At 54.5% G+C, this 12021-nt stretch overlaps 1 protein-coding gene across 1 annotated transcript in view; it reads right to left on the minus strand.

The window, feature by feature from the left end:
• The window catches only part of SLIT3 (slit guidance ligand 3), a 536168-nt gene that overhangs the window by 87830 nt on the left and 436317 nt on the right, over nucleotides 1-12021 (minus strand). Inside the window, exon 9 of the mRNA XM_081092174.1 lies at nucleotides 7372-7513. Within this exon, the coding sequence (XP_080948300.1) occupies nucleotides 7372-7513 (142 nt within the window). The remainder of the gene's footprint in view (nucleotides 1-7371; nucleotides 7514-12021) is intronic.

Raw genomic sequence — 12021 nt, forward strand, 5'->3', positions numbered from 1 at the left:
CGGCAGGAACAGGGGGACCGACGCCGAGCCGAGTCTGCTCCTACTATATGCACATGCTCAGAGGCCTCCAGCAGGAGACATTTTTTTTTCATCTTAGAAAAAATGAATGAAGAATAAATAGTGTGGGAACTTGAGCCTAATCATTCTATCATGGGCTATATGTATACATGCCCATAAGTTTTTTTCTTTTTAGATCTCATTTAGATCCCAAACACTGTGCTACTTTCTACATGGTGTTATTTAATCTTCATAGAAAATCTCTAGCAGATACCATGAGCTCCATTTTTCAAAGGGGGGAATTGGGTGAGGCAGGAGATGTTAGAGAAACGTGCCCTAAGTAAGAGGCGGAGCCGGAATTCGCACCCAGGACTGTTTATCCCAAGGCTCTGCGTTATTCTGCTGCCTGATCGGCTTCCCCTTTTCCTGCTGCCCCACCACCCCCACCCTCTTCCCGTGGCAGACCCCCAGAAACCTGGGGCTCTCAGAACATTAGGAGAATCACTGGTGTCAGCGATTTCCAGAGCCCTTCAGCCTTTTTGTTCTGTTGGCTGCTTTTCTGTTTCTGTTGTTCAGTTCTTTCTCTCTTTTCAAATCCCCTGCAGACAGGGTCACGGGGGAGGGGATATTTGCTTTTGTGAAGCAGCTGTCTCCCCGCCCAGAAGGACACCGGGGTTGAGGTGAGGCTAGATGGAGAGTGGGGCGGCTTCCCCCCAGATGCTTTCACTTATAATTGACCCCAAAGCCCACCACAGTCTTTTCCCACCAGACACACTGCCCTGTCCTAGCGAAGGCCCGAGGCACTGGCGGACACTGGCGGACACTGTGGGGTACGAGGCAGAAGGAGAAGAAGATGGGGCTCCGGGTGCAGACGGCCCCTCTGCAGCCCCGAGGACCCAGGAGGTGGGCTGAAGGCGACAGAACAGGAAACATGGGGGGTCGGGCTCTCCCCAGAACTGTCTCTGCCGGGGGCTGGAGCTGGTCAGAGAAGTGAGCGGGAGCAGCAGGAACGGCCAGCCAGGAGCTCCTCCGTTTCGAGGAACGAGGGACGTTTGCTGTGAACCGTCTCACTGCGGGCTCTGGGGAAGAGAGCTATTTTTAGAGGAACTGGCTCTGCTGGGGGGGAGACCAGCACACACTCCTCCGAGCTGCTCTGCCTCTGAAAAGAACCTAAAAGAGGCTGCCAGATGGCCTTGCACGAGAGGAGCTCCTCCCAACCCAAAAGGTTGGCGAGCATGGAACCCCTCCCAAGGTTAAGAGCATCACTACCAGCTAAGAATCGAGAGTCGGGAGCACAAAGTCTGACTTGGTGCCAAGCGTCCCGAGGGAGAGGGAGAAGGATGGGTTGTGGAGGTGGCTGTGAACACGAGGCGGCAGAAGGAGAAGAAGTCACATTCGGCTGACTTTGGGATGATAAATCAGACACTTCCCCGTCATCCTGGGGTGCAGCCTGCAGTTTCACTCTCCGCTCCCGTGTTTCTCATCTGTCAGCCTCCCCCGCCTGCTGGGCGTCTCTCCCTGCCCAGGCGATGCATTTCAGCGGCTTGAAAGACCTTTGAGTTGCCACACAGGACCCTGAGCGCCGGCTTTGTTGCCTTTAGGAGCGAGCAGGTTTCCCCTAAAGTTCTCCCCACCAACCATAGAGTCTCGCCTCACTGACTTTGATGCCTCAGCTTCATTGCATTGCAGAAGGAAATGAGGCAAATGCAGCAGGAGAAGTCCTGGGCAATCTGTCTGGTCAGCCTGGGTGCCCCAGGGCAGCAGGGGCAGGGGCCGCCTTATTTGCAAGTCCCCATACATTTGCGGGGAGGTGAGCTACCTCCAGGCTCGATTCATCATGCAAGCGGCTAGTCTAGTTCGCCAACCTATTCTCTCACCCTTAACTTTCAAAAAACTGACTTAGCTTTACGGAGGGACCTCTGGTACAGGTAGGTCCAGCTCCTCTAACATGGTCTCTAACCTCTCCCCATGCCTAATAAAAGTGGCGGCCATAGCAACAGCAGTAGTACTAATTGTAGTAGTAAAGTGACAGCAATCGTTGCTAAGGCAGCGTATCTCATGTGCCAGACCCAAGGCTAAGCATGTGACAGCATCCATTCACTCACCCCCACAAACATCAGTAAGAGGGTACCGGTAGCCTCTGCTCTCCATTTGAGAAAAACAAGGCTCAGAAAGGTTATTTGCCGATGGCGAAAAGTCAGGGTTGCTGCTAGAAGTGGGGGTTTGCCTGCATCCCTGGCCTACACTTTTAAGAACCTGGCTGCTGTTTGCAGTTGCTTATTTTTGGAAACACTCTAGCTAGGCTGGTCATTCCCAGACTTTTGGATTTCATAGGCTAAGTGGTTAAAGAGCTTTTATTTTGCCAATTAAGGCAATCTCTCTCTTCCTCTCTCTCTGTGTCAGACATAATACATATTTATATAGAAACATGCATTTATAATTATATAATAACTAGAGGACCGGTGCACAAAAATTTGTGCACTCGGGGGGAAGGGGGAGTCCCTCAGCCCGGCCTGTGCCCTCTCGCAGTCTGGGACCCCTCGGGAGATAACGACCTGCTGGCTTAGGCCCGCTCCCGGGTGGCAGAGGGCAGGCCCAATCCCTAGGTGCAGCCCCTGGTCGGGCTCAGAGCAGGGCCGACTGGGGAGTTGGGGTGCTGTCCCTGTCATGCACAGAGCAGGACAGATCAGGAGGTTACGATGCCACCCCCTGTCACACTCAAGGCAGGGTCGATGGGGAGGTTGCGGTGCCACCCCCTGTCACGCACAGAGCAGGGCCAATCAGGGGGTTGGGGCGCTGCTCCCTGTCACGCACAGAGCAGGGCCCATCAGGGGGTTGGGGAGCTCCCCCTGTCACGCACAGAGCAGGGCCGATCAGGGGGTTGGGGAGCTCCCCCCTGTCACGCACAGAGCAGGGCCCATCAGGGGGTTGGGGAGCTCCCCCTGTCACGCACAGAGCAGGGCCAATCAGGGGGTTGGGGAGCTCCCCCCGTCACTCACCGAGTAGGGCCGATAGGGGATTTGGGGCACCGCCCCTGTCACGCACAGAGCAGGGCGGATCAGGGGGTTGGGGTACCGCACCCTGTCACACTCAGGGCAGGGCCAATGGGGAGGTTATGGCTCTACCCGGTCACACACTGAGCAGGGCCCGTGTGTGTGTGTGTGTGTGTGTGGGGGGGGGGGTTGGGGCGCCACACCCTGTCACACACAGAGCAGGGCTGATCAGGGGGTTGGGGCGCTGCCACTGTCACACTCAGGGCAGGGCCTATGGGGAGGTTATGGCTCTACCCCGTCACACACAGAGCAGGGCCCGTGGGGTGGGGGGGTTGGGGTGCCTCACCCTGTCACACACAGAGCAGGGCGGATAGGGAGGTTGTGGCCCCGCCCCCTGTCACACACAGAGCCGCAGGGCGATCAGGGGGTTTGGGCGCTGCCCCCTGTCACGCTGATCCCGGTGCTGGGAGGCATATTACCCTTTTACTATATAGGATAGAGGCCTGGTGCATGGGTGGGGCTGGCTGGTTTGCCCTGAAAGGTGTCCTGGATCAGGGTGGGGGTCCCCACTGGGGTGCCTGGCCAGCCTGGGTGAGGGGATGATGGCTGTTTGCAGCTGGTCACACACCCTTCAGAGTGGGGGTCCCCACTGGGGTGCCTGGCCAGTCTAGGTGAGGGGCTGAGGGCTGTTTTCAGGCCGACTAAAGCTCCCAACTGCTCCTTTTTTTCTTTTTTTCTTTTTTATTCTGGGCCAGCTTTAGCTCTGGCTCCAGCTCTGAGGCCTCTGCTGCTGCTGAAAGAAGGTATCTGGTTTGTTTCGGTTCTATAATCGAAACAATGTATAACTCCAGCTCTGAGATCCTGGGCTCGCTGAAAGCAGGTTTCTGGGGTTTTGTTTAGCTTCTATATTTGTTACATTGTTTCTTAAACTGCAAGCTCAGAGGCCGGCAAGGCAGGCGGGGAACGTTGGAGTCCTCCCTCACTGAAGCAAGCAAGCCTCATGTTAGTTTCAAGCTGCCTGGCTGCCGGCTGCCATCTTGGCTGGCAGTTAATTTGCATATCTCACTGATTAGCCAATGGGAAGGGTAGCGGTCGTATGCCAATTACCATGTTTCTCTTTTATTAGATAGGATTACACATATAATTAAACACATTTAAGACATACACACTCACACACATTCTACTTTCAGTGGCCATCACTTTATAAAATAAAAGATATTTTTTAAAAACATATTTTTATTGATTTCAGAGAAGGGAGAGGGAGAGAAAGAAACATCAATGATGAGAGAGAATCACTGATTGGCTGCCTCCTGCATGCCTCCTACTGGGGATCAAGCCCGCAACCTGGGCATGTGCCCTTGATCGGAATCAAACCTGGGACCCTTTAGTCCGCAGGCCGACACTCTATCCACTGAGCCAAACCGGCTAGGGCGAGGGTATTTTTTAATAACAACATTAACAACAGGATAAGAAAGTCCAGGAATTTATAATAAAGGACCTTCCTTTAAGTAGAATATTTTTGCTCAATGGAAAAACATCAAGTTGGCCTTATTTTTCTCAGTTTATTCCAAATAAGAAAAGATTCAGTACTAACTAGGGAGCCCTTTGGAAACTGCTGCTCTAGCTTGTTAACATCCCCTCTAAAATTCGATGTCCAGATGCCAGCTCAACAGCCCGGCCTGCCTGCGTCCCACCTCCTACACGGATATCTCCCAGTTCTCTCCCACACACCTGAGCTGTGTGCCTTCGAGGTTCAGAGATGAGGAACAGGCGAGGAGGGGGGCAGGGTCTGAGCTCCTGAGTCAGGGGTGGGGAGGGGGCCAATGGCTAGAGCTTGACCTCCTCGACTGGCCTCTTTCATCGGCTGTGGTTTGAGGCCTGGTCAAGGGGGGATCTGTGCCTGCCAAAGAGAAAACCTGGCAGCTGGGGCAGAAAGGAAGGGTCCGTGGGAATCTGAAACGACATGCTGTTGGCAGGAATCCTGTCTTGAACACCCATCCATCTCGGATGGCCAGGGTCCTACCTTGGCATGATGGAGAGGGAAGGGGGCGGGCTCTTGTAAAGAAGAGCAAAGGTTAGCCGGGTGGCGAGAGGAATGTGGCTGGGAGGAGAAGTGGAAAGACCGTGGTGGGGAGAGAGAGAGGCATGTGGAGGGAATGAATCACGGGAGGGAGAAAAGAAGGGAACAAGGTGCAGAAAGGGAAGAGAGTAAGGACAAGAACCAAGAGAACGAGCAGGAGGTATGAGCCGAAGAGGCACCGAGATCTAAGGGAATTCCACGGGAAGAGGGCCCTTTGAGGCCAGAGCCGTGAACCGGGAGGAGTGAGGGAGAGTCACAGTCACGCGTGAGGGAAGTTATGGTGGATTCTTGCTGAAAGGAAGGCTGAGGGCTGAGTGACGGTGGGTGAAGGCTCAGAAGGGGAGGGTATCAGGTTAAAGGGCCACTTGGCTAGCTAGCTCCCGGCTCCAGGAGGGGTGTGGAGGCACGGATTGTGCCCACTGGGGCTGGGGAGGAAAGTGTCAAAGGAAATCAGAGACAAGCTGGCAAAGCAGATGGGGACAGAAGAAACTGGAGCTCCATGGTTGTAAGTCAATCAAGGTGAAACCAAAGTCCTTAAAATGCCTCCAGGATTTGGTCCCGCGTACCCCCCCGAGTCATCCCCCAACACTCCCCACTGTTTCCTCCACACGGGCTTCCGGCCCACCAGGCACACCCCTACCTCAGGGCCTCTGCACAACACTCTTCCTCCAGACGTTCACTCTTTGGGGTCTCATTTACCTCACTTTCTTTCCTTGCTTTTCCCATAGAACCTACCACCTTCTAGCATATTATCTAATTTACTCTGCTTTGTTGATTGTTTGTCACACTCTCCCCACCACCGGAATGCAAGCACCGTGAAAGCAGAAATTTTATCTACTTGTTGATGCTCCCCAAGTACAGAACGATGACTGGAACACAGTGAGCCCACAATAGATATTTGTTAAAGGAATGTATGAATGGATGAGTCAATGGCCATCGTTGGGAACACAGGGCATGCAGAGGAGGAAGAGGTGAAAGAGGAGAAAGAGGAAGAGGAGGAGGAAGAGGAGGAGAAGGAGGAGGAGGAGGAGGAGGCTACAGGAAGGGTGTGGAGGAGGAAGAGGAGGAGGAGGAGGAGATGAAGCAGGGAAGTGAGGGAAATGTGTGTCTCTTATTTGGAGGGATTTTATCTAATGATGTTTTCAGTAGGAGGGTTTCATCTAATCATGTTTTTAATAAAGTCGCCCAAAGGTGAATGTAGAAAATGAAACAGTTATTGTCATATAGCGTGATCTCGGGGTCAATGCTGACTGCCCCTCCGCTCGATCCAAAATGAGACGTGGGCCATGTTCTCAGCAGAGGGAAGAGGGACGAGGTGGGGCTAGGTGGGCAAACCTGTATTCCTGGGAATTGGGAGATCTGTGCACACACACAAACCCACACCATCTTGTCCCCACATTAAGACCGTCTAGAGGACGACCGTCGTATCTGAAACGATGGAGGGCTCAGTCTCGGGCTCAAGGGCGCGGCTGTGACACCAGCTCCTCACCCGGGTTCTCCCCACCACCACCGTCCAGGCACTGCCCACGTGCTCGGATCGCATGCAGAGCTCACACAAAGCATTCCGCTCAGTTTCACAGTGAGCCATCGGGGATATGTAATCGTCATGTTACTACAGAAGAGAAAACTGAAGATGAGAAAGAGCAATCCTTTTGCCCGAAGTTCTCCCCCTCCCCGCTTAGTAAAGGGGGGAGCCAGGGGGCTCCAGGGGGCTGGCAAACTTCTACTACAAAGGACCAAACAGGGCATATCAGGCTGCTGGGCCGAACGGCTCACTTCTGCCTTCCCTGCACAGCCATGCACGGTACGCAAACAAGCGAGCGTGGCTGTGTTCCAATAAAGCTTCATTGACAGTAATAGGTGGGCTACGCGGGCCGCCACTTACTGCTCTCGAGTCTGTGCTCTTTTTTTGTTTGTTTGTTAATCCTCACCAGAGGGTATTTTCCCCCCATTGTTTTTTAGAGAGAGTGAAAGGAGGGAGAGAGACAAGAGAGAGGAGAGAGAGAGAGAGAGAGAGAGAGAGAGAGAGAGAGAGAGAAGAGACATATTGATTGGTTGCCTCCCACGTGCCCCAATCAGAGCCAGGGATTGAACCTGTGACCCTTCAGTCCTGGGGCTGACATAACCAGTAAGCCAAACCAGCTAGGGCTAGTCCATGCTCCTGAGCACGGACTGGCACAGCTGGGAAGCCTATAGGATAGCAGAGAGACCCCTGAGTGTTTTAACAGTCAGCTCCCACAGCCCAACGCAGCCGGTTCCTGGAGCACTGGCTGAGACAGGGGTGGCCGATGGGGCACTTACATTTCGACGATGCCCTCTGGCAGGTTGGCGGGGATCTCCGTCAAGCCCTTCCCCCGGCAGTCCACGATGTTGTTGCTGCAGGTGCAGGCCGAAGGGCAGGAGATGGAGTTGGCATTGCAGGATGGCGGCTCCGAGTGGGGGCCTGTGGGGCCAGAGCACAGTGGTCAACTCGTGCAGTGTCAGGAGCCGAATGGGCTCCTGGGCCCCTTCACCGGCTACCCAATGAGGCAGCACTACACGGTCAGCTACTTGGAAAAGGATCACCAGCGGACATCGTCCGCATCTTGCAGACACAGCTGCCTCTGGCTACACATTCAGCCAGGAGGAGAGATGCTGCCCTTGACCTGACTATTTCTGGATCGTTCCACCTGCTCTGTCAGCCTATCACCCTCATCTTTTAGAGAAAGAGCTGCTCTCTGAGTCAACCACACACAAAAACATGCCACGAGCTGACCCTGGGACTACTGTGGCGGGGGGTCGGGGGGGGGGAGGGAAGGGGAGTTGGAGTTTACCTGGGATGTGGATGCCGAGTATAGACACACCTTCATTCCTTCCTCTAGTGTCTGGAAGTCACTGTCTAAACCAGTGGGAGGAAGGGAGGCGGGTGCATATCCCCGTGTGGGGCATTGGTGTTCAGGGTCAACACAGGCGTCAGCAGTGCCATCCAAGGCCCTTTCACACAGCGTTTGCATACAGAGAACAAGCTAACAAAACTGGCCACATTAGGAAAAGGCAAGTAAGTTACCTCGTATTTTGGAGTCAGCTCTTAATTTTGCTTCAGTGGAGAACTACTGTGAATTTAAACCAAAGTGGCAAAAACCCAAGAAAAGGCATCTAAGGCGCTTACTCAGGAGGCGAGTGTAGATAAACATATGCGTCACAAACTAACTTGAAATTCCATCACGCGGATCTAGTCACCCCCTGTGGTGGTCACACCGAACCTCTGACACAAGAAGTGAATGCGAACGCTTTGAAAAGACAGTAGATAAGTTTCAAATAGGATTAGTTCTTCAGAGTGAGGTCAGGATCCCAAACCCGTGGTTAGTTTTTCAAATGTGGACCCTGAGGTCCAAAAGGCAGACTCAGCCGAACAGCCCTCCTGGACCTTGTCCCAGGCCTGCTACGTCTAGCAGGGCTGCTCTGCGTCTGCCCATGTCCCTCCTCCCAGAACAGAGGGCCCCGGGCAGCACCAAACTCAGACTAACGACGCAGACCTCCTCACTGGGCAGGCACAGGACGTGAGACGCAGGGAAGGATGGTGGGAGTCTGGCCTCTGTCCCCTGGAGGAGCTGAGGGGAAGCCGGGTGGATCCAGCCACAGCAGTTGAATCACAGGAAGAGGAGGGCGAGTGGCTGAGAGTGTGGGCTCTGCAGTCCCAGTGCCTCAATTTGAATCCTAGTTCTATCACCTCACCCTCCTGTCCCCGTGCCTCAGTTTCCCCCATCTGTAAAATGGGGGGGGGCGGGAATAGCAATGCGTATTTGGTAGCATGGTTCTGTTGGGAAGGCAAAGGGAGGTAACGCATGTAAAGTGTTTGGAAGAATGTACAGCAGAGTCAGTGCTTAGGAATGCTTGTTGTTGTTAATGTCATTGTTATTCTTATTAATATTATTAATAATGGCCTGCAGGACCCCCTCTGAGCTTTTTGCTACCATCTCGGTGGATAAGGGTTTGCACTGCAGACTTCGGAAGTCCTTCCTGGGTCTAAAGACTGACTATTCCCGTTCTTCGGAAACTGGAAGCAGAAGGAGTAAGACACTTCCCAGAGCCTCCCCCCGCCCCCCCTGCGCACCAGTCTTAGCGGGTGGCAAAGAGGACCCACCGTGTGAAGGCTCCTATCCTCACCCACATCCCGAGGAGGTGGGACGCGTGGCCCCAATGTCAGGGCTTTCACAGTGCTGATGGGGCCCCCAGAGAGAACTGCCAGGCCTGAGCCTGCACACCAAGGGGCAAGCGCACCTGACAGCGCCAGGGACCATGGCCACACCCTATTGGACCAGGGCCTTCCTATTGGGGAAATGCCAGGGCTCCTCAGAGGTGCAGCCTGGGCTCCTGCCCATCCATCGAGGGGAGGGTATCGGATGGCTGTCCCCCTTTCAATTGTCAATATTACGTGGTTGGGGTGTTTCAGAAGAAAGCGGGGGGAGGCATTATACTCAAGGGCTCATCTGGGTAACAGGAAGTTCTGAAATGGAGTTTTTCAAAGGCACTCAGACTCCGATGCTGGAGTCGGTTCTGTTTAAAGCGGACCAGGCTGTGGCCTTCGTCCCCTGGGAAGAAGCCGGTCCTACACAGGGTGGCTCTGTCCTGCAGACAACGTCAGCGGCTTTCAAGGGGTGTTGTCAAGGCTTTTTAAAAAGCCTTTGAAAACGATCCTTAACAAGGTCACTAACAACACCTTTAATTACTCGGAGAGGTAATTATAGCCCCTGAGAGCACCTGGCTGGCAGCGCCCCAGTTGGGCATCCACACACAGGGAGGGCATCGCTCTCCTGTAGAAACAGACAGAACACCACAGGCTGAAGATGGTCAGCGCCTGATGGACTGAGCCCTGTCCATCTGGGCGCTGAGGGTGGAGCCGGCAGAAGCCCCTCCCCTTAGTTCTGCCTCTGGACAGACTGAGTCTTGATGTCAGTTCTACCAGGGCAGTGACCGTGTCTGTCTCCTTCCTGTTCGACTCCTGTGCCTAAAACAGGGCTCGGTAGGAAGCACCATCTCAGTACCAGGCCTTGGGGGAGCGAGAGGATGAATCATGGATGCAATTGGCCCAGAAACCCTTGGACATGGGGATGAGAGGTCCTCCTGGAAGGGCCTGGGGGAGGCCCCCTGAGTCCCCAGTGCCTTGGGCTCTGGTCAACAGGGTCAGCCACAGAGCGGGGAGCTGGAGGGGCTCTGGTAGATGGGACTCCCATGCCTGAGGTCAAAGGCTTTCTACCAGAGCTCTCAGTGCTGGCCAAGGCCACCTGCCTGCCCCCAGCTCACTGGGCGCCTGGCTCACCCACACGGTCAGGGTGTCCCAGGCTCTGCACCAAACTCTGCCAGCAGGTCCATCGCTCCCAGCCTTTCCCGGCCATGCATGCTGAGGGTGGTGGGGGGAGGGAAGGAGGCAGTGAATTCCAAGGGGGCAAAGTGAGGAACCCTTTCTATCCAGTGAATTCTATGACCACAAGCTGAGAAGCAGAGAGAAGTGGGAACAGAGTTTTTACATTGGGATAGGAAGAGCCTCCACATATCTTTCATGGGAGGGACTGTCTGGGTATGTGCCTGCTGCATGCACGTGTGTTCCTGGGGCCGAGGAATCATGGGGCAAGCCTGTCGATGGGCACCACCTCCTCCTCTCCCTTAAACCGGAGCCCAACGATGGACCAGCACACGGAACCATCACCGACGTTCTAAGGCGCTGGTTATGAATTCAGGAGTGCGGGCAGCCTGGCTCTGCATGCCCGCCTCCTTAACTGTGTGCCCGCCTGCCTCCTTAACTGGCGCCCTGAGCTCTGCCCTGCAGCTCTCCCGTGGCACTAAAGGCTGTTGCGTGGAGGCTGGGGGGCCATCCCCTCCAGACCAGGGAAACGGACAGGGATGTGGGCCAGCACCTGTCTCCCCACTGGGGCCTGGACCACCTTTCCCCCTTTCTACCACTTCAGCTCTGGAATTTTCATCTGAAGCCAAAGCTACCTCTGCACCAAAGCGGGAGGAAAGGGAAGGCACTTGGTGATCGAGGGCGGGAATATGCTCCCAGCCAGAGGAGCTCTCACAGGGAGAGTGCCATGACCGCCAGCCTGGACGGGGCATTGGCGATCCTGTCTCTGCTGACCACACCCCCTCTAGTCTCGAGAGGCAGGAAAGGCAGCGGGTTGACCAGGGAGATGCTCTGGCCTAGAATCCCCCTCATCAGTGTTCTCCTAATTGGCAGATGGGGATGATCATCACGCTGAAAGCGAAGGCCCTAACTTCTCTGCCCAGATGGTGGGGCAGAGGCCACTGAACTTCACCCCAGGAAGGGATATGGAGCCCTGAGAGACAGAGTTCTTGCCCAAGGACACGGTGGTGCCCAAGCTAAAAGTTACCACCATTCTCCTAAAAGCAGCTCAAGGCTGTAGGATGTGTCCTACGTGCCAGAGGCTGCATTAAGGGCTGTGTATAGATGATCCCACTGGATCCTCATAAAAGCCATGACGGAGGCTCTGTAATTATGATTCCCATTAGACTGATGAGGAAACAAAAGAACAGGGAGGTTAAGCAAACTGCCCAGCATGTGTTCTTACCATCACCTCCGCCAAAAGACAGCCAAGCGCCTCTCTTCAGTGCCCTGGAATTGAAGGCCCTCACAGCCTCAGAGCCTTGGGAGGTGGGAGGAGGAGGCTTGGCTGACGCACGGCCGTGTAAGCCACAGTGCAGTGGCTGGGCACTCCTGTGCTGGGGCTGAGTTTATTTCTTTCTGTCTTTAAAGAGAATGTTGCCCAGAGGAGCGCACAGAGCTGAAGAGTCCAATGGCCTTGTGAGCATGTGGAAACAAATTAACTCCAGCATTCAAATTAAGCATCCCTGTTGGCCTCTGGCCTTTCAAAAGCCAACAACAGGCTGTGATGACAATGGGACTCGAGCAATTATGATGAGAATATAAATGCACGCGATTCAAATGCCAGAGGC

This window comes from Myotis nattereri (genome assembly GCF_964212035.1).
Source record: "Myotis nattereri genome assembly, chromosome: 5".
NCBI classification, from domain to species: domain Eukaryota; kingdom Metazoa; phylum Chordata; class Mammalia; order Chiroptera; family Vespertilionidae; genus Myotis; species Myotis nattereri.